This window comes from Berghia stephanieae, chromosome 9 (genome assembly GCF_034508935.2).
Source record: "Berghia stephanieae isolate SIO BIC M18660-M18661 chromosome 9, UCSD_Bste_1.3, whole genome shotgun sequence".
Taxonomy (NCBI): Eukaryota; Metazoa; Mollusca; class Gastropoda; order Nudibranchia; family Aeolidiidae; genus Berghia; species Berghia stephanieae.
Window position 1 is genome coordinate 33197886 of NC_088368.1, and position 23737 is coordinate 33221622.

The 23737-nt window shown below is 34.5% G+C and overlaps 1 protein-coding gene across 2 annotated transcripts in view; it reads left to right on the plus strand.

Moving 5' to 3' along the window:
• Positions 1 to 10693: 10693 nt before the first annotated feature.
• LOC144980083 (ral guanine nucleotide dissociation stimulator-like 1) overlaps positions 10694 to 23737 on the plus strand; it is a 36631-nt gene continuing 23587 nt past the window's right edge. Inside the window, exons 1-6 of one of the 2 annotated variants that reach the window (XM_078927574.1) lie at positions 10694 to 10930; positions 12593 to 12685; positions 14367 to 14572; positions 18175 to 18237; positions 19153 to 19337; positions 19796 to 19929. In XM_078927574.1, the coding sequence (XP_078783700.1) occupies positions 10904 to 10930; positions 12593 to 12685; positions 14367 to 14572; positions 18175 to 18237; positions 19153 to 19337; positions 19796 to 19929 (708 nt within the window). In that variant the 5' untranslated portion in view covers positions 10694 to 10903. The remainder of the gene's footprint in view (positions 10931 to 12592; positions 12686 to 14366; positions 14573 to 18174; positions 18238 to 19152; positions 19338 to 19795; positions 19930 to 23737) is intronic. The other variant, XM_078927575.1, reaches the window with a different exon arrangement.

Below are 23737 nucleotides of genomic sequence, written 5' to 3' on the forward strand. Positions count from 1 at the left end.
CAAATGCATAGTTATTGTTTTGGGAGATGATATTTTTTTCCTTGTAAATCATCTCTTTGTTATGTGTTATTATATTTGTTATTTTTAATGTATAATTCAAGCATTTGAGTGTGTTCCTCTTTGTTGGATTTTGTGCTTGTGTCTGGATGAGACTTATAGGTGATCTCAAACTAAGTGCATTGGTGGTATGCTCTTGGAATCTACATCTGATCCCTATTTGTTCCCAGTTCCCCTGTCTTACTTTTGCTTGGGTGCTTTAATTGTCATTCTAGAACTTTTTACTATCCCATTTTTTCCCTTTTTTACTGGCGCTGATATGACCTTAATGTGTTGCCAGCGCCGTAAAACCCTTAAAAACAAAAACATAAATTTAGACTTCTAATAATTAATCAACATCAACAAAAAACAAACCGACACTATAACTATAATAAAGAAACTAATGAACTTTTCCTGGAGACAAGTATGGACCTTAATCAACAGCAAATGATTTGCCTTAAGACCTGAAAAAATGCTGCATTAGACATTCTTTTCACAAACTGCCCTAACCTAGTAGGCAACATGAAATTGATACCAGAGTTGAGTGACCATGACATCCCTCAAGTAGAATTCCTGCGTAACCCTCCCAGAAGAAAGCCAACAAAACGTAAAATATATTTGTGGAAAAAGGCTGACATTGTGTCTATGAAAAATGAAATAAAAAATTTTGGTAGTTTTTTTCTTCAAAAGCATTACAAAAACAAAAAACAATAACTCCTTTTGGAATTGTGTAGAGAACAACCTCCCTTTAATACAAGAAGAAAATGTACCAACAAAATTAACAACTACCTCAAATAACAAACATTGGATAAATACAGAGACCAACGCATCTTGAGGAAGAAGAAAAAATGCTTCAAAAGAGCAAAACTGTCTCCATCTGAGACCGTCCTTAAGAAATATCGAGATATTAAACGATCTGTGAGAAACCAGTGTCGAACAGCATGTATAGAGTCAACAAAATTATTGATGAAGACACGGGAAGAAGTAAACAACTTAGGTCCTACATTAAAAATAAAAACAAAGGGTGAAAAGCAGATGGAACAGCTCGAGAAAATTCAAAACAGCATGTAGGTTTGTTTTGTAACAGCTACTGGAGGACTGAAAGCATCAGTGAGATGTGCAAGAACCTAAACTGGTCGCCATTTCATGAAAGATGCACCATACAAAAAAAAAAACAAAGTCCTTTTTAAGGCCTGTCTTGGACTGACAATGATCCCAATTGATCGCTTTATCCAAGACAAAAGAAAACAGCATTCATACCAGGTTCCACAATCATGAGTTAATGCTCATCTTAACTCGTTTTTTTCCAAGCACCATTCGAACATGGAATACTCGGCCCGAAAATATTTTAAAAATTAAATTTGACAGAGAAATCAATAAAATCAAAATAAAAGCCTAGACATGTCCATTTGTTTTCACCATACTCACAGTTGCGATTATCTTCGATGCACTGAGTTGCGACTTAACCCTCTCCTTACTACCTACAGCAAAATTAAAATTGTCACATTTGTTACGACACAATATACATTTGGTCTTATTCAAATTATTTTGTACATCACAATGATCTTTGTTTAATTAATAAGAACATAACGTTGTTTTCTTGAGAGATTGCTTGAGTTTAAAAAAGCAAATTTTTGATGCCATTTTTGGGAAAATACAGAAAAGGATCGATAAGGAGAAAGTTAATGACAAGACAAGACAATACCCTTACCTGAGGGGGAAGCAGTCAAATGTATAGTTCCTTTTTTTTTAGAGATTATTTTATTTTTTGGGGGGATGACGTTTTCTTGTATTTTTCTGTCCCCGCGGAATTATGCCATTTGTTGGCAAAATTATGCCAATATTATGCCCAAAAAAAAAAGCAAATTATGCCATAAATTCGACATTATGCCATAAATTATTCCAAATATCCGACATTTTTGCATGTTCTTGCTTACTTTTATAACCCACAAAACCTAATTTTCACAATAAATATGAATACTGATAGGTTTAAAAGCTACATTGATTTTAACCCTTAGCATGCTACACCAGCCTCTGTGGCATGTTAAGAATGTGTTAATTTTAAAAAAATGTCACCTAAAATAGCTTGCGGTTACATGGTCAAATGATTAGGAAAAAAAACAAACAAGATATACATGAATGACAATGATAAATAGAAAGAAACGAAATTTCAACAACAATATTTTATTTATTACTGGCAATACTGAGACTGCATTTATTTGAAATTATGACAAGAACTGCTAATTCTTGTGAGTAGAACCTCAATAATCATCTTTGAAAATCACATGAATGTCTTTGAAAATCACCTTTCAAAAATGTGTGAACTGCTAAAAATAAATTATAAAGTAAGAAAAATTACCATTTACAACAAAGAATCAATGAAATTGTTATATGTAATACATGAAAATGCGACCCTTGAGGTTATCTGACAGATGCGGAAGGCCACAGGATGCGGCCGCATCTTCCTGGAGGGACAGGTTTTTAATTCTGCTTTGTCTGGCACTGTGTCATACCCAATTTTTCAGATTTAATATTAATATTCACGTCTGTCACCCTCTGCTTGAAGTCAGTATCACCGGGTGGGGCTCCTGACTTAATGTGTCTTCTATCCCCCTATATCTGTTTTCAAATATGCTTTCTGTCTTTAACTTTATCTTGAAACGAGATAACTGGTTTTGTCCTTGTGCTGGTCGGATATCCTGGCAGGGGGGGGGGGGGGGGGGGGGGGGGGAACAGTCAAATGTATAGTTAGAGTTTTGGGAGATGATTTTTTTGTTTGTCTTGTAAATCATCTCTCTGTTATGAACTGTATTGTTTTGATTTTACATTTATATGATTTGCAAACATTTAAGTGTATTCCCCCACTAAGACTAAGATTAGTGGGGATCTGCCTTGTGTCTGGATGAGACATTTAGGTGATCTCAAACTAAGTACATTGATAGTGTGCTCTTGGAATCTACATCTGTTCCCTATTTGAACTAATTGTTCTTTGTCTTACTTTTTCTTCGGTGTTTTAATTGTAACTCGAGAACTTTTGACTATCCCATTTACTTCCTTTTTACTGGTACTGATATGACCTAAATGTGTTGCAATCCCGTAAAACGCTTAAAAACAAACAAGTCGGTATCATGTGGAGATGAAACAGATGCCAAAAAGAGTTTATTATAACTTTAAATGATCAAATAAATATGAAATTTTAATTTTTGGCTATTTAAGCGGTTATAATAATTTTGCCTAAGCAATCGTGTAGATTGACAATAGTTGGATATCTTTTGACTATAGATTCACAAATTCAGCACCTAGATCATCCAGCTGTGTGGCTATGTGGTCTAGTGATTTGATACTCGCTATCGGATTGGAAGGTCTTGTGTTCAAGTCCTGCTCTGAATTTAGTCCTTGAAAACGGTTTTTATTCACATTCTCTCACTGTACTTAGGTATAAAATGAGTACCTGGACGTTAACAACGTTTTCTCTGTCAGAAGAAATGTAAAATCGTCTAACAGGCGTCATGTTTCATCCTACATGTAAAATGTTGCTGTTGGACAGGGACACCTTGTTAAGCGCTTTTAGCATGTTTAGTGGATATTGCGCTTTATAAAAGTTCAAGAAATCTCAAAGCTTATAAAACTGGTTTGAGGGGAAGAGTCACACGATTATTTAATTTAGTTAAGCTCCCTTTGTTAGCCCCTCTTTGTCCTCCATAATGGGCAGGGCGGTAACTCTTACTGTCTTTTATCCCCTTATATCTATTTTCCTTTTCCAATTTGTTTTTACCTTTGTCTTGGATTGAGATTACTTTTTTAAAAATTTAATCCTGGCTGTTGCCATAGTCCATCAAATGTGTAGAGAGAGATTGTTTTTCCTTGTATATCATCTCTCTGTTATGGACTGTTAAAGCATTGTTATTATGGATGTAACATGTTGTATGAAAGCATTTGAGTGTGTCCCTCTCAGTGGGATCCTGTACTTGTGTGTGGATAGGACTTTTAGGTGATCTCAAACTAAGCATATTGATGGATTGCTCTTGGAATCCACTTCTGTTTCCAATTTGAACTCGTCCCCTTTGCCTTACTGTATCGCGGGTGCTTTTAATTGTAAATCCAGATTTTAAAAAAATATCCCATCTTCTTCCTTCACACTAGCTCTGAAATGATCTAAAAGTGTTGCAACAAACCTTAAAAACTAACTTAAAAACACAATATGTTTGCCCTTTGTCTAGGAACCATGCATACATATTTGCTCTATCCTGTCAGAGACCGGCATAAAGTTTCTAGTTTTCTCCTGGTGTAAAATAGAGTTGAACCTTGGCTTTGCGGGTGGTTGGATGGGAGCATCACCCTTGAATCGTATACCTATGAGGTTCGCATGGGTGTACGATCCGATAGTGATGTCGTTTCTTCTTCTCTTTACTCGCCTATCTTGCTTCTTTGGTTTGTGATTGTATTTTTGACAGGGGATATTTTTTTTTCTGTAAATCTTCTGCCTGTTTGTTCTTGGTTATTTATAATTTAGCTTATGATATCTTTAGGTTATGATTTTGATTTACATTTGTACTATTTTTGTTAGTGTTAGATTGTTTGTTTTTTTGTTTCAGCGGTCTCTCATATAACCTCAATTGTGTTGGAAGAGACCTAAAGCAACAAACAAACAAACAAAAACCTTGGCTTTTAAAAAAAAACAACTAATTATTGCATGCTGCCATATGGACAGGGCGTTAATCTATTGCAAGGTGCAAACCGTCAGATCTCCAATCAAACATAGCAATCCAATTGCTGAGTGAAAAATTATTATATATCTATGACGAATTTAACCTCGTTTATATGTGTCTGCATGTGGCTTTGTGGTTTAGTGATGTGACACTCGGGTTTTGGCAGCACAATTTTGCCCTCAAAAAGGATCTCATCTCATATAATATATGCCTCAAATGCCATCCATGTTAGTACTGTTTGCTTGTTTTTGTTTGTTTGTTTGTTTTTTTTCGTTTTTGTTAAACAGCTTGAGCTTTGTTAACAGATTTAACGCCAAATGAAGGCTCACTTTTTTGTTTGTTTGTTTCCTAGCAAGCAATCTTATAGTGCAATAACAATTGCTTGCTAGGAAACAAAAAAAAAGCATATATTATTTGGACTAGAAAATAAGAAGGCATCTCTGAAAACATAAGGTCATTTACACGAGGTATCGTATGTATCCAGTTATCCGGGAGAGTGGGTTTACACTTCTAATGAGATAGGAACCAGTTGTTTGTTTTTTTACATCATACTTTTCTTCCCATCGTCCATTGAATGAATTTGTTCAATTTGCTTTGATGATGACAATGTAAGATAATTATAATTATATTTATTTGGTTTGATAGCAATGAGACAGACGAATGTTGTATTTTTTATTTTCTTCACTTGTTTTCTTTGTTTTATTCCTTTACACTTCATGAGAAAAATCAAATGCTAATGCTTACATGGTGGATATGGTATAACTGACAGTATGGTTAGTGCACTTTCTTCCAAACCCGAAGGACGGGACTGATTCCACCGATCTGTTTACCCAGCAGCAGATCAGTCTTCTTCTTCTTCTTCTTCTTCTTCTTCTTCTTCTTCTTCTTCTTCTTCTTCTTCTTCTTCTGGGTGGGGTTCCTGACCTCCCATAGTGGGCAGGGGGGTACATACTGTGGCTTCTCTCCCCTAAAATCTGTTTTCCAACATGCTTTCTGTCTTTGTCTTGGGATGAGATTACTTGTTTTTTTTCCTGGCCCTCGTCGGAGTCCTGGCTGAGAGGGAAACAGTCAAATGCATAGTTATTGTTTTGGGAGATTATTTTTTTCCCTTGTAAATCATCTCTCTGTTATGTATTATTATATTTGTTATTTTCAATGTATAATGTAAGCATTTGAGTGTATTCCTCTTTGTTGGATTTTGTGCTTGTGTCCGGATGAGACTTATAGGTGATCTCAAACTAAGTACATTGGTGGTATGCTCTTGGAATCTACATCTGATCCCTATTTGTTCCCAGTTCCCCTATGCCTTACTTTTTCTTGAGTGCTTTAATTGTAATTCTATAACTTTTTACTATCCCATTTTCTTCCTATTTACTGGTGCTGATATAACCTAAATGTGTTGCAAGCGCCGTAAAATCCTTAAAAACAAAACAAAAACAAACCCTCCCCTCTCTCTTTCTCTCTCTCTCTCTCTCTCTCTCTCTCTCTCTCTCTCTCTCTCTCGCTCTTTCTTTTGTTTTTTCTTTCTCCCTCTCTCTCTCTCACTTATTTTTATTTTAATTAAAAAATATTTTTACCGTTTGTTTTTCAACCTCGCAAGCACTCAACCTTCCACTTGAATGCTTAAGAGAGCGCATTGCCAATATTCACAGAAACACATGTTTCTTCTTCGAAATATTTATATATAGAATGAAGTTGGCGTCACTCAGGTCTTTGTTATTGCGTTTTGCCATGTTTATGAGTAATTCTCACTTAACTCTTAATACTATAAAAGTTCATGGTTACTCAGAGTTTTGTGTGTTAGTCCGTTATACTTCCGGATGGCAATGTTGTGAGCATCTTAGCCGGGCGCATACTATCTGTATACATAGATATCACGTGCGATTTAAATAAAAACAAGATTTTTCATCCAGGACACGACCGCCTCTTCGAGATCCTATTTACCACAAAGCACTTGAACGTGCGAAATAAATGGTAACGTCCGTATCTTCTTTGTGGGCAGGGATTGCATTGATAGATATAAACTGTAGGAGCCTAGTATTATATTACTTCCTTTTGTAATAATCAGTAGGCTACAAGTCTCGCCCTGTATAATAAGCTCAGCGTTGGCCTGTTACTATTAGCCTGCGAATCATACTACTGGATATCTATGGCCTCATGATTTAAAAATCTAATTTTTTTCCCCACTTAATTCACAAATTCTTTTTTGTTTAAAATTAATATTTTGAGGACGAAAACACCCACACACACACACACACACACACACACACACACACACACACACACGCGCGCGCGCGCACACACACACAACGCCCCAACAAAATACAAAAGTAAAACAAACATAAAGAAAGAACAACAAAAAAGAAAGGAAACAAAACCAAAAAAAAAAAAAAATAAAAAAAAGAAAAGAAAGACAATTATTATTATTATTATATTATTATTATTATTATTATTATTATTATTATTATTATTATTATTATTATTATTATTATTATTATTATTATTATTATTATTATTATTATTATCATCATCATCATTATTATTATTATTATTATTATTATTATTATTATTATTATTATTATTATTATTATTATTGTTGTTATTATTATTATTATTATTATTATTATTATTTATTATTATTATTATCATTATTATTATTATTATTATTATTATTATTATATTATTATTATTATTATTATTATTATTATTATTATTATTATTATTATTATTATTATTATTATTATTATTATTATTATTATTATTATTATTATTGTTATTATTATTATTATTATTATTATTATTATTATTATTATTATTATTATTGTTATTATTATTATTATTATTATTATTATTATTATTATTATTATTATTATTATTATTATTATTATTATTATTATTATTATTATGCGTTCTGTAGTGATCAAGGTGATTTCCTTAATAATATTTGGAGGAATGTCAGGCTATAAATTACGTAGAATGGAATTGGGCCACAGCTTCCGTTTAACGTAAAGCCTGCCTCTCCCTATGAAATGACATCACAACACACGGTGACACAGGGGGGGGGGGGGGGGGCACCTGATAACTCAGTTGACAGTTTGTAGATCACTCGCTAGTCATGTAAGGTGGACATAGCAAGTCTTGATAATTAATGATTAGGCGTGTCAGGGGATTTTCACCTTTATAGAAGGAATGGAATTGACGTCACTCAGCTCTCTGTTAATGTTTTTTCGACAGCCATTAGTTCTCATTAAATTATATCAATCGGACTATAAACGTTCAATGTTCACAGATTTTTGAGTGTTGGTACATTATACCCCGACTGGCGTAAGTTGTGAGTATTTGACCCAAACTCATAGCATCAATAAATAACATTTAATCGTAGGATGACGAATGCATCTCATAAAATGCCGAATTATATAAATGTTGTCTTTAATAATATCATCAAAGATCCGTCAGATTATATATTACAATCATTGCTGTTTGTCAATTTTGCCGCGAAGGGTGAAATCTTTGTAGAAATCTCAGATATTTTTAAAATTTTTACCGATTTCATCCCTAGGAAGAAAATTATTTTGGGTGGAAAATCGCGAGCGAAAGCGGAGTGACTTGCTCAAAGCCACACTCCACTGCGCGGTGAGTGAGTGGTACTCAATACTCAGCCACGGTATCTTTTGAATACGAGTCAAAGGCCGTACAAGACATTATAGATAGTTCGAAGATGACGTCACACATGTCTTTGTTATTGTTTTTTTTTTGCCATCGGCGTTTATGAGTAATGCTCACTGAACTGGATTAACCCGGCTATAAACGTTCATGGATACACACAGTTTTGTATGTTGGTCCGTTATACTTCCGGATGGCAATGTTATGAGCTTCTTAGCCAAGCGCATGCTATCTATAGAGATGTCCAAAATAAATTATATTGTTAAAAAGGAGAAAAATAAAAGAGAGACTCGTTTATTGAATTTAAGAAATAATAATAATAATAATAATAATAATAATAATAATAATGATAATAATAATAATAATAATAATAATAATAATAATAATAATAATAATAATAATAATAATAATAATAATATAATAATAATAATAATAATGATGGTGATGATGATAATGATTGAAGAGCTCTTCTCAACTTAAAATATAATCATGAAATTAGAAAAATAATTCAAAACAAGGCAATCCCAACAGTAACGTGAGACCTGGATCAACTGAAACTCCCGGCAAGAGCATTTTATTCGACAAATGTCATTCAAGGATAGCCTGAAATTGTATAAATCTATAGAAATAGGGCTAACTAGATTTTACATATATGCAATTAATTATTAGCCTAGTTTAACATCGTTGTAATGGACAATAAAGGAATTAAAATTATAATTGTCTCGACTATGGAGAACCTCTTTGGTATAATGGTAGCACGTCTGACCGGTAATCGGGAGGTCTGAAATTCAATCCCCAGTCAAGGCAGACCGATTTTTTGGGATGTTTTTTTTCTTGTATTTTTCTTTCTTGCTTTGTCTGGCACCGTTTCATACACTCTTATTTAGATCTTTATCTTACAACAGTGCCTGCTCCCTAATTTCTCTATTTGATATTTTCTACAATATTCTGCGTCATCTTTTGAGATTTCCATCACAACATTGAGTCCATTATGAATTGGGTTATCAGACCTTCCAGTAAGTGCACGTTGGGTAAACTCAAAATTTAATGGTCTGATTAGTTTGAATGACTGTCTCATATTAAATCATTTGCCGTGAGATGGATTTCTTTACATAACATGGGAAACAACCGATTAATATACAGTTATTACACTATAACTTCCCATGCCTTTCATGACGGAAATAATATTGTGAGATCTTTTAAAATAAATTTTCATCCTAAGTTGTGTATTCCGGTGAGTCAGCGGTACGATCTCTCGTCTTTCCACACAAGTCAAGCAATGGTCAACGTGGTCAGTGTAAAATTATGATACCGACGTTGTTCCCTTACCCAAGTCAAGTGTGAGTGAGTAGGGAGAAAAAAGGCATTGACCCTGGACGGCCGATGGCAAAAGATGAAGAGACAGACCCAACCCATAAAAAACATGGCAACGACCATTTTCTTTTCAGAAAAGGAGAAAATTTCAATATATACAGTAACTTTTCAATATTCTCAAGTATAGAATGAATGGATTTGACACCACACGGCTCTTTGTTCGTTGTTTTTGACAGCCGGTTTGGTGATTAGTTCTCACTAATGTTTTCTGTCAGACTAAAATAAATAAAGATGACCTCGCTCGTCTTTTTTTTCTCTTTGGTTACCGTCTCTCTCTCTCTCTCTCTCTCTCTCTCTCTCTCTCTCTCTCTCTCTCTCTCTGACAATGGAAAATTATGATGAACTCTGGAACAAGAACGGTGTCTCGTCTTTAGGGCACACACGAAATAAGACAGCACAAACAGCTATACATACATAATAAAAATACAGCAATGTTATTATAGTATTAAAAAACCGTGATTACGGTTTACAGATAAAGGTTGGTTAGAGACAATACTTTGTTTATATATAATAGGTTTGTAATGTTATAAAATAGAGATGAAGCATGAACGGCTCATTGGTCCAAGGGTACGATTTTCGGTTTGGATGCGAGGGGTTCTTGGTTCAAATCCCGGAGGAGCCATATTATCTATCATATTACTTTCCGGGTACGTTTTTAGTTTTAAGATTTTACAGAACACGTTGATTAGTGTAGACAATTAATTTACAATACGTTTACAGAATTCAATTTATTAGAAATAAAAATAAATATCAAATAGATATTTATATAATCAAACATGTTGTGCTTTGATTACCCCCCCCCCCCCTTTCCCCCCACCAAAAAGAAAAAAAAAGAAAAAAGAAGAGAATTGTGCCAAGCTGGCAAACCTCTCACTTCCCATTTTGGTCCCTCATTTCAGCTTCATTTGCTCGCCAATCTTACTACCCAAAACAAACTGATCGATACCGGAAGTAGGGTGATGATCTAGAGAGTAGTAGACGAGAGGATAGAAAAGAGAGAAAAATAATGATGGTCTGATAGGAATCTGCATTGTTTATAGACTTTTTTTGGGGGTCAAGTTTAGGCTAAAATGTTTACGTTTTTATCCCACCAATTATGGCACAAGTGTATTCAATAAGGAATGGAAACAGCCCGCCCAGACCAACAGGTAAATCAAGATAGATAATAAGAATAAGAAGATAGGCTAAGATAATAATAATACCTGATCTTGTCTAATCTTCTAATTCTAATGTTCACATCCATCTCTTACACACGCCTCAAATCGTCTGCTGCACTCTGACAAAGAGATTTCTAGCCTTAAGCCTCTCATCCTCTATTATATAACTATAATTATTTACGTTAGACAATCTGGGAAAACCGGTTTAATTTATTCTAACTCAAAACTCTAACCATTCATTCATCTTTCATCCGTGAGGCTGAGACACTGAGGCAAACGTACCGTACAGACTAAGTTTTGTAATTTTCAATCAACGGACAAAATACGACTTCTTTTATTTTGGTTGTTAGAAATCGAGATGAATAGCGGTCGTTTCTCAAAATAAAATAAAACAATCCGAGCTAATTTTCTCCTTTTTTTTTGAGGCAATTCATCATACTCATCATACCGTCAGTGTCAATAAGTATTTATATAAGAAGATGGATTGATAATAATAATAATTATTATAGGTCATTTTTTTTGTACAAAAAAAAATACATTCATTCTAACTCTGACACATATGGTAAAGCTTATGATTTGAATACTTCACCAGCTTGATTTACTGTCCAACCTGTCATGCAGAGCAGATTGTATCAAGTTTATCAAGTATGATGTTGCTTTGTTTTTTGTTTTTTGTGTTTTTTAAAAAAATAATTTATGTTTTCCAACTTTTTGTGCAATGGACAAACTTAGAGAGGAGCATAATACTCATGAAATGGTTCTTGAACCTAAGTAAATAATGTTACGTATTGTGACTATTGATTACTTAATTCATGGGGAGGCATTCTGTCTTGTGGTCCTTGAGGTAAAGAAACTATCTCGAAGTGCTACTAACCTGAAAAGAAAACCCCCTTAAAAGCTTTCCTTTTTTCTTTTACCCCACGGTTAGCAGCGTTTTGAGATTAGTTTTATCCAGAGTTTGCTGGGGATTTTTTCTGTAGGGGTTAGTAGCATTTTTGAGGCCGTTTCTTTACCTCGAATGCTATACGGAAGGCCTTCCTATATTCCTAATTTTAATCCCTAAAATTATTGTTTGCTTTTTTTTTTCAAAGGTTTTGAATTGAAATGGATGCCTTTTATGCTGAGATAAAGATTATTTTGTAAGATGTAGTAATGAGTCGGTGTCCAATATTAAAAAATGTAATGAGTTGTTGTCAGTACCAGGTCAGGCTCATACTTGATTTGAACAACTAGACCTCTTTACCAAATGTATTTTTTGCTTTTATAGAAATGTCAAACTATTTTTTAAAAACCTATTTAAAAAGATATATAAATTGATAATTATGTTGTCAAAACATGCAATAGTTTATTGTGATTACATGCATCATCACATATCTTTGGTGTAATCAGTGCTCTTGACTATTCTGTGCAAGTGACGAAAGCATTTTAAAAATTGTGTACTCTATAAAAAAAAAAATGAGCATTAAATGAAGTCTTTAGCGTAGACTGTTCATCAATTTTCCAGCACACTGGCAAGACCTTACAATGTGAACAAGGAGCTTCTGTGAAAATGGATACTACAGCAAGATATTAGAATTTTTGTGGAAAATCTTTATTGCATGATGATCCTATTCATGTGGTGTTAGTCTTTATCATTTACAATTATTTTGATAGGATGAAGTGTCACGATTCTGGCGGGAAGAAAGAGAAGAGGGAGCCGTTTATAATGCATATTTGAAGAAAGTCACGTATCTCTCTCAAGCCAGGGTAAGTGCTTAGGCTAACCTGTAAATAATGAATTGTTGTCTTTGTTTCCAATTTGGATTAACAGTGATGATTAATGAAATCAAAGCTTTTGATCACAGTGATAGGATGATTAGTTTAGAGTGACGTCTGACAAATTTTAAGTCTTAAGAAAAGTGGAAGACTGGTCAAAATTCAGTAACTGCATTTGTCTCGTGTGTTTTGATGGGGATGGGAGGGAGAGAGAGAGAGAGAGAGAGAGAGAGAGAGAGAGAGAGAGAGAGAGAGAGAGAGAGAGAGAGAGAGAGAGAGTTGCTTTCAACTCCTTTGTTCATGTATGGTAAATATGATGTTTTAACAGATTCTAAATATGCTTTTATACGAATGTTGCATAGCAGTATCTCCTGGCCATCAGCTTGTGTTATGACATGTCTTCAGATTGGAAGGTCCAGGGTTTGAGCCCTGCTTTGAGCGGAGCATAATTGAGTCCTTAGAAAAGACTCTTTACTCATATTCTCTCACTGCACTCAGGTTTAACCTGGCGGTTAAAAGCATTGTCCTTTTCTGAAAAAATTGTCATAATACCTATCAGGCATCATGTCTCGTCCTATATGTGAATTGTTGGTTAGGGACCCTTGCAAAGCGCTTTGAGCATGTCTAGTGGATATTGCGCTGTATAAAATAAATGCTCAAGTTTTTTTTTTGTGATTTACAAAATATCTAATTATCTTTATCTTAAACTTTCAATTCAATGTCAGGCTTGCCAACCAGTATGATTTCTCATATTTTAATACGCTTTGAGGTCCAAAATATGAGAATATGGGAATGTTAATTAAAATATGATAAATGCAAAAAGTCAACGGTTTCTAACAAAAAGGGGGGAAAATGATAAAAGTGGAATAGTTGAAGTCATTTAATATCGTCTCCTTCTACATGAAAATCTGAGTAACAAGACAGATGGTTGTCATTGAAATTACAGTATTTTCCTATTCTCTCCTAGCTTGAATAGTCTCCATAGATTCAACGAATGTTAAATTTGAAATTTTGGATGGTTGCACATGTTGAAAATATGATTTTTGGTGACAAAATATGAGAAAATGAGCATAAATTTATGGAAAAATGTGATAAATCTTTTCAAATGGTTGGCAAGTCTGCAATGTGAACATCTAAATCATGTTCTTAGCCGCATCGCTCACTGTTCAATTATATTTATTTCAATTAAAAATTGTTGGATACAAATGATAGAATGGTTTAATTGAACTGTGGACTGGCCATTGAATATACATGATTGTCCTACAGAGTACTCACCCTGTTTTTAGGGTATTGGAATGACATCAACAATTGCCTGCTATCCTTCTGTTTGGAAGCTAGGTTATTGCTGAGTATTTATGCTGTGTGGATAGAAGAGTCATTTACAATATCCAGATTAGAGACGAATTAGTTTATATGTGAGTCAAGTACTCTATTCATTGAGATATAAGGACCTCCAAAGTTATGGAGTCAGGATAACAAACTGTAGAGATTCCACTCATAAAATAATTTGTCTTTTAACACTAAGCTTATGGCCAATACTGGACAATTAAGAATACGCAGACTACTGCTGTCAAATAATCCCCCGAAAAATATCAGCCTAGCTCGGTTCTAAAAAAAAGGAGGGACAGGGAGGAATACTTTTAAAACCTATTTTTAAAATTTGCATTTTTAGCTTGAGGATGAGGCCAAGCGAGAGTTTTCCCATCTCATGTGGGAGACCCACAAAGTACGAGTCATTCGTGCTGGCACCCTTGAGAAGCTGGTCGAAAGTCTCACCAACACTCGAGGAGAGATGGATTCCAGCTATGTCAACGTCTTTCTTGCCACTTATAGAACTTTTGCCACGCCACGTCAAGTATTGAACACCATCATACTAAGGTTTGTATTATATTATACGTATGGATCGGATCGTTTTATTTATGATGGATTGAAAAGTATAGTTTTTATAGTGTGGTTTGAGGTAAGGCAAAGAGAAATCAACATTCACCAAATAAAAAAAAAACAAAAGCCAATGGTCTTAAAGGCTCTTGAAAGGATACTCAGTTTTCCCTTATATCTTTTTATAACTTGCAATGCTGGTTCTGATAGCTCAGTTGGTAAAGCATTTGACACGCGGATGAGCCCTAAACATCCAGCAGTGGTTGGGTAACTGTGTTCATTTGACTGCAGGAAAGTAGCTTTTGATAGTGCTATTGTCTTATCCTTTTATCTTACACTAAATCATGTTAGACTTCAAAGACCACCAATGGCTGTTATAGAAAAAGCATTAAATCATTTTTGAAAATATGAGTGATTGAATTGTGAGATTAGCTTATTAAATAAGTATTTATCAGTGGATACACAAATTATGGTCTTATTCGTCATTGTTCTACAACTGATTTTTTGGCGATTTTTTTATGTTGGGTCAAATATGACAATGAGATCAATACAATATAATAATAATAAATGGCATTTATATAGCGCTTTACCCCGTTGTCACAGGCTCTAAGCGCTTTACAGTGATATAAAACAAAACATATTACAGTGAGACAAGTGTGAAGGAAACGTGATACGAATTCAATTTAACAACAACAAATATGAAAATAATATTGCAACATTATGACGTAAAAAGATAAAACTTTAAGCGAGATTTGAACGTTGTCAACGAATCCGAGCATCTCACGTGTGACGGGAGAGAGTTCCAAAAATGGGGGGCCGAAAATTGAAAAGACTGTTCACCTATTTTACGCAATGGCTTAGGTTTGACAAGGATTGATTGGTCATTGCTTGACCTCAAGTTTCTATTGGGGACATATATGTTTAGAAGGTCTTTAATATAGGAGGGACTGTTCGTGCTCAGGGATTTGTAGACAACAGTACAAATCTTATAGGCAACTCTTTTTTCAACAGGAAGCCAATGTAACTCACGGAGAAGAAGAGTTGCTGACGGGTATTTTTTGTTATTGCGTACAATGATCCTGGCTGCGTTATTTTGAGCAACCTGAAGTTTGCTAATTTTGTCTTTAGTTAAATTCGCCCAAAGGGAGTTACAATAGTCCAATTTAGATAAAACCAAGGAATTAATTAAAAGTTCTGTTATATGCTTCGGTATTAAATTACGAATTTTACTTATTTTTTTCATTTCTATGTACATAGATTGTATGGTGTTATTCACGTGGCTTGTCATGGAAAGATCTTTATCAATGATGACGCCAAGGTTTTTTGCTTTATTTGAAAATTCTATTGTGCTATTTCCGAGAGTAATTAGTGGTTTATTTGCCTGTTTAAGGATACTCGGTCTTCCACACATTAAAATCTCAGTTTTACTATCATTTAATTTTAACTTATTGTGGTACATCCAAGATTTAATCTCATTAAAACAGCTCGTAATTCGTTGTATTAAGAACTGTAAATTACTAAGGGGTGCTGAATCATATATTTGCGTATCATCTGCATAAAAATGATAACTCAGATTGAATCTGGATATCACACTAGAAAGGGGCTGCATATATACAGTAAAAAGGACAGGGCCAAGAACAGAGCCTTGTGGCACTCCAAAATTTAGTAAAACTTGTTCTGACTGAACACCATTCACCACGACAGTCTGCCATCGATCCTGTAAATATGATGTAAACCATTTAAGGGCAATTCCTTTTATGCCGAACGTATTTTCTAGTCTTCTTAACAAAATGTCATGGTCAATGGTGTCAAAGGCAGCTGAAAGATCTAAAAGGCATAATACATTGATATTGTTAGCATCAGCATTACATAACAAGTCATTAAAGATTTTAAGAAGCGCCGTTTCAGTACTGTGTTGATGTTTGTAGGCTGACTGAAAGGGTTGTTCTTAAGATGAGATGTTAATTGTGTAAGAACTACCTTCTCCAAAAGTTTTGACAAAAAGGTAAATTTGATACAGGACGATAATTGTTTAATATATTGTGGTCCAGTGATGGTTTCTTCAGAAGTGGTTTGACGAGGGCACTTTTAAAGCACGATGGAACTTCGCCAGTCAGTATGGATGTATTTATGATTGATGTAATGGATGGTAATAATGTATCGACGGAGCTGGCCAAAAGCTGTGCTGGTAGGGGATCAAGGTCGCAGGATTTAATGGGGGCTTTTTTTATCAACTCGTTTATGAAACTAGGTGAAACTGGTTGGAACTTGTCTAAAGGGGTACCACAGAATGTATTTGTATCTATAAATGGTTCATGCCGATCTAGTTCTGAACGAATGTTATGGATTTTGTCTTTAAAAAAGTTGACAAATGTGTCTGGCAAGTCTCTTTGATTGGTTGTAGATGGTAATGAAGTGCAGCTTTCACGTCCAAGTAGATCGTTGCAGATGTTAAATAATTGTTTACAAGATTTAGAAGTTTCAAATTTTGAAAGAAAATACGTGGTCTTTGCCTTTTTTATTGTTGTCTTCCAGGCACGAAATGCGCTCTTGAATATTTCACGATGAATCATGAGGCCTGATGTTTTCAGCAGTCTTTCTGCTCTCCGACACTTCGTTTTAGCTTCTTTAACGTCCGACGTATACCACGGAGCATACTTGCGGTTGGTGACGGTCCTTGTTTGGAATGGCGCATGTTTGTCAAGCGTTTCAATGAGACAACTATTCCACTGGTCTGGAGAAATAATTGAATTTTTAGTAAGTTTTGTTTCTAAATCGCCTCTGAAATTGTCCAAATTAATGCCTTTAATGTTTCTGGTTGATGTGGTGGTGGTTTCTTGGCATGGTTTTGAAACGTCAAGATTGAAAGAAATGAGGGAGTGGTCCGAAAAGGGGAGATAATCGACGGTGGCGTTGGTTTTTTGGAACTCTGAATTTTCTACAATTACCCAATCTAAAATATGACCAGCAGAGTGGGTTGGCGTTGTTACGATCTGGCACATGTTGTTCTCTGATAATGACTCGTGCAATTTGGCGTTATCAAATGAATAAATAGATTTGGCTTAGGATTTAAGGCAGCTTGACTTAAACGTAGTCCTTCAAAGCCACAAAGTCCATGGAACCAGAGTTTATCTATAGACAGTAGCAACTGCTTGTTACCCTTTGGATAGAATGCTCATCTCTCTTGCTCAGAACTTTCTGCCAGATGTAATAAATCACTTATTCAATCACTTTTGGGTGGACAGGGGTGTGGAAAAACATCTTTACTGAGCAAGTGATTGATATTGTTGGTTTCTTTGTTTTTGATTCTAGTGTCTATCACAGAGCTATTGGGACCAGTAGCTGAAAAGCCAGCCATCCCCATATTTTTTAAAGTAATAAATCATCTTCATTGGCGACCAGATTTACCAAAGTTAAATATCCAATTTTGAAAGCAAGTTTAAAATTTTTAAAAATCATTTAATTTAGTAAAAGTGCAAGTTTTTGAAACAGTTTTTAAAAATATACAGACAGTCCAGCTCTTCTTTCTGTTATTATAATGTCTTAAACATGATGGAAATACTATTATCCTCTCATATATTTTACCTCTTTCTGTGTCACAGATATAGATCTCTTTTGGATCAAACTAAGGAGGATAAAACCGAGCTGAGAGAATTGCAAATTGGGTAATTAGATATTGCAGTTTACTCTGCTTAACGACACACCTCTGGGAATGTGGCAGTTGTCCTCTTTTTCATCTCTTCCTCTTTCTCATCCTCCTCTTTCTCATCCTCCTCCTTCATCTTCTTCTTCTTCTTCTTCTTCTTTTTCTTCTTCTTCTTCTTCTTCTTTTTCTTCTTCTTCTTCTTCTTCTTCTTTTTCTTCTTCTTCTTCTTCTTCTTCTTTTTCTTCTTCTTCTTCTTTTTCTTCTTCTACTTATTGTTATTATTATTATGATTGTTGTTGTTGTTGTTATTATTATTATTTTGACCGGGTCATCTCGACAGTTAAGGGTTAGGACATTACAAAACGCCTCAAAAACTACACATAACAATTTCCAATGCCCACTGTGTAATCGTGATGTCGAAGATGTCCATTGTTGTATGGTCGGCAAAGAAGTAGCGCCTCGTCTCACCATAACTCAATTCTAATAAACTCTATAGATCCACTTTGGAGCTGAGGAAATCAATAGATTTTATGTACCAAATCAAGATCGGTACTTGACATACATGAGACAGAACGATGAAGAAGTGAGGAAAGTATCAAGAATTTTAATGCTGTGGGATTTAAAATAAAAAGATAATGTGTTATTAATCTTTAATCCTTGCAAAACTCTTTTTCAACACTGTGCCTTATATTCTCATTCATAGATTTATTTTATTATATTCTTCCATCCCCAGCATTGTAGTTCAATGTTTGTACTATTAATTCCCCTGAAAGGTGGTTTCAGTTCATTTGTTTATTTTTATTTCTTTCTTTATATTCAATTTGAACTTTGCACTTTTTTAGGGCCCTTATTGCTGACCCTTGACCTCTGCAGATCCCTTTTTCAACTCTGTACCCTACATACTATAATCAATTTGAACTTTGTGCTTTTTCAGGGCCCTTAATTCTGTTTTATTCATGTGGCTGGAATCATACGTTGAAGATTTCCGTGACAGTCCAGACTACACCTGTCTCCGTGAGCTAGACAGATTTGCTAAGGACCACATACCGGGGAGTGGACTTGGTCGTAAGGTCCAAGAAAAACTCCAGTCCTTCAAACAAGAGGATGCAGAGTTGGAGGGTAAATTGTTGTGAATATTTTAATCAGAATATATTGAACTTCAGTGTGTATTTATCATTTCTTTTTTTTTTTAATATATTTTTTTTGTTGTTTTCTCCAAAATATAAAATCCTTTCAAAGAAACAAACTACTATTCCCCATTCAGAAAACTGGAACCAGCACATACATTGTGAACAGTTCAGTACATGGTGTAAGAAAGAAATCATTTCAAAACATTTCCCTTTCTCATGGTGTATTCTATACCAATTTTTTCTTGTCTATTGTATTTTTATATCTTTGTCAGTCAGTATGCGATACCCATCTTTTAGATTCAAACGTTTAAGTATGAAACAAATCTTTAGGTAAATAGGTAAGAAGTAACCTAGAAAACCATTAGAGATTTGTCTTAGAACTTTAGCAGAGAAAAAAAATAAATTTTATTGATTCTTCAAATCGTTATTATTACTTTTGTTTTTCAGCCAGTAAAAGTGAGTTTAGCTTTTCACTTCGAGAAGGAGGAAGTCACCCCGTGGATACAGACAGCAGCAAATCTCTAGCCCTTCTAGAAATATCTTGTCGGAAGATTGCAGAGCAATTGACATGCAAAGATGCAGTGAGTTTTTTTTGTTGTTGAAAAGGGCGGAAAACACAAAGGGTCTCAAAGGGTTTTCATTTTGGGGCCCATTTTGACCAATTTTCAAAATACTCCAAACACATCATATTTGGTATCAAATGAAAGGTTAATCATTGCAGATTCAGAAAAAATAGCTTTTGAGAGCAGCAGGCCTCTTACATGACGAGAAATTGTCAAGGAAAGACAACTCTTCCGTTTTTTTGAAATTTTCTGGTAATTCTCAGGATCACCAAAATTTCAATGCAAACCTGCCCCCAGGCATTTGAAATCATCTTAAAACAGCATAACTCAGCAGCCCATGCATTTTTCTCAAAATAATAGCAGGATTCATGCCATATTTTTTTTTTTTAATGTAAAAAAAAAAATACAAAAGGACACGAGTCGGAAAAATTTGAAGTTTTCATGTTTTTTTTTATTTTAAAGTATAAAATTCTTTGAAATGTCATAAATAATCAATAAATCTAATATATACAGCAAATACTAATAAAGGTTAATATATACAATCAATTATAATTTTAAAAAATAGTGCCCCTTGTTATCAATCGTAACTTGCTCCGAGGGCACTTTCGTCCAGCGGTAGTTGTCCGGAGGGCCCTGACTGATGAAGCTTTCATCTGGAACATCACCAAACACATAACTCTTGCCAGGGCCCTTCCGCATGAATCGCACGAATGGAGCATCAGAAGAAGGCTCTGGTGGGGTTGAAACCTGTGGAAAAATTACAAGAAACAAGATGATAGGTATATTCTTATCATAAAAAAAAAAAAATTCAAATTTCAAAGTCAAACAACAGCTTACTTACCACACGGCGTCTAATCTGCACTATAAATCTGACCGTTTAGTTTCCCGCTGTTCCGAGCGCCGACGTAACCTCACCCGACAGGTAACCGGGGTCAACAGCGGTCAGCCGATATCAATTCCCAGAAAGTAGATTTGACGTGCATTGGGTGATACCAATGGATGATTTCCGTACCAATTAACCTCACGATCTTCGTGACGATGCAATTCCACCCAAATGCAAAGAATTCTCGCAGACCTCCTCTTTCCATCGGTCCAATTTTTATTTCAATATCTCCAGTACTTATTCCACAAGCCGTGATTCAAATTCACATATTTTTCTATAACATTTAAATAAAATTACTTGTAATTACCTCAGGATTCTAAAAAAACGTTGCTATAAACTTCAAATTTTTTTTTGTGTGATTCACAAGGCACAAGTTTTACTACGAAATGAGGTAAGTTTCATTTACTCTTCAGTTTTCATTATTTTGTAATGATTATTTTTCCACGGTAGGTCAGGTAATAATGATATTACCTCTTTAGCCTTGTTATTGAAACGTAATATTTCGCTGCGGTTTTATTGTTAATTGTATTTTTATTTTTTATTTTTTTCAATGATGAGTTAATTTGATTTTTAAATTGCATAATTTGAATTATCTTGCTAATGTTTAATTTTAAATGACATTGTGTGTTGGGCCTCAACTTAGCTCAACTGCTTGTTAGAATTTTCCTGCCCCCCCCCCCCCCCCCCTTTCTTTCACCAAATTGGGTGAAGTATTTGGTTTTTCTTTTTCCAAATTTTATGTACGCTGTTATGTATGCATGGATATGAGAAGTAATACAGAGTGTTTTAAAACTCATTTTATTCATTAATTCACTATATCATTGCTTACATCGCTCAGTCAATTTTGAATTTTCTCTTACAGCATGGACCACACAATTGCAAGTCATAACCAAGCAGTGAATTCATTATGTAGGACATGTCGTGGTATGCTTTGTTTAACACAGAAATAGAAACGTGCCCGCAAGAAACCATTTAAATGTTCAAATTATTCTAATAACATTCTTTTAGTCTATGGGACTGACACGGCATTGGACAAGCAAGGAGCACACTCATAATTTATGTGTAAAAAGTACACATTATAAAGCACATTGAACACACGACTCATTAGCTTCTTTGTATTTTCTCATTGCCAAGACGCTAATAATAAATAAATCAACCTTGAAACGGGTTGCACTTGCATGTTTGATATCGACATAGTAGAATATAACAACAAACTCCAAAACGCAGGAGAGACTTTCAAATCTCATGCACGAGCCACTCACCCTCAGGGATGGTCTTATTGCCTCTGAATTGGACAGAATACCGCATTACACAACAGGCTTACCACAGCAGATCATTCATTGGCAACCACTGCCACAAATACTAACAAGAAAAAGTCTACACTTACAATTATCCAACAAACAAAGAACTGCACCCACGACCCACTCATCATTGACGACGCTTGCAGTATTGGATTAATTTTCGACAATATAAACAAGGCCTATAGTCATGTGCACAACTTTATTTCACACACAAAATCGATCAAAGCAGACACGATCCAATATATTCAAAGTGCAATAAAACATTACACGGATACATACAGAAAATATTTTCCAAACAAAATAATCCCAAAACAACACCTCCTTGAGTACCAGTGCATACCACACATCACTCAATATAAGTTTGGACTTAGACTTCTTGGAGAACAAGGCACAGAGACATGTCACTAAACAACAGCAAAATTGGGAAAAAAAAGAGCATCCGGCATTATCAATGATATGAATAAAATGCGATTTGTCATCAACGCAATTCAGTTAAAGACCAGCCCCAAACTACACTGACGAGTTTGAATGCTCGTAGCGGATATATTTGTGTTGAGGAAAAATACGTTTTTTGTGAGGAGAAGTATTTACATCTTCTCTTTATAATACATAAAATTCAGACAAATCCATAGCAACGTTTTTTTTTCTCTAATTTTTGAAATGTTGCACCCGCTATATTTTTTGTGTAATTTGTTACCGTTCATTGATAACTTATATTGAGAAATCTAGTAATACTATGAAAAAATAAAAAACACACAGTAAAAGTAGAAAATATAAACTTTTATACCAAGTAGTGATATTTCAACTTATTCAATATGGGTGTCTAACAGACAATAAAACAAAACATTGTTAAATTGAGTGAAACGGCAATCCCCGTTAGGTAAATTCCTCTCGGTGATTGACCGCTCACCGTGACCGGGTCAGCAGGTGTCAGGAACGGGATCCCGTCTCAACTAAACTGTTGTCGTTGTGTACGCTGTGACCACCTGCAACTTCAGAAAACATGAAAATGAGTTATAAATATTACAAAATATTGCATTAAAGGTATGAAAAACTTCTTACAACAGCAAAAAAAAAGTCTTTGTGTGAGCTTGTTTATCTCGCATGTTATTTTGAGGTACTCCCCCACCTTCACCACTGGACAGTCTGATCTGGGAAAGATAAGTAAATATGGTTCTGGTAATATTACATTAAAGTCAAATAGAAAGTTGTGTTTATATCTCATATGTTAAGAAGTGTAATGCAATATGAAATAATAAAAGAACCTGCCCAAAGAAAAATATACAAATTAGCAAATAATATTAATAATGAGTCAAATAACATATAATCATCGAAATATTTATATGAAGAAAAGTAGCTGAAATAAATGTACAACTAATTAGAGAAATTTTACTGATGTTATCTGAATCATACAAGAAAGAAAAATGGTGGGAATCAAATTAAATGGAAGGGAACAAGATTTGATAAAAATAATGTCTATTTATCATTTTCATAAATTTAATCTAAATTTAGTTGATTTCTTATGGGTCGCCAGCCATGCCATTATCGTGAATCAGCTGCCATATTGGTTTCGCTATTCTGTGGCATAGCAGTTTTAACCCAAACATTAAATCAAGGCATTTCAAGCCAAAATAACATCATC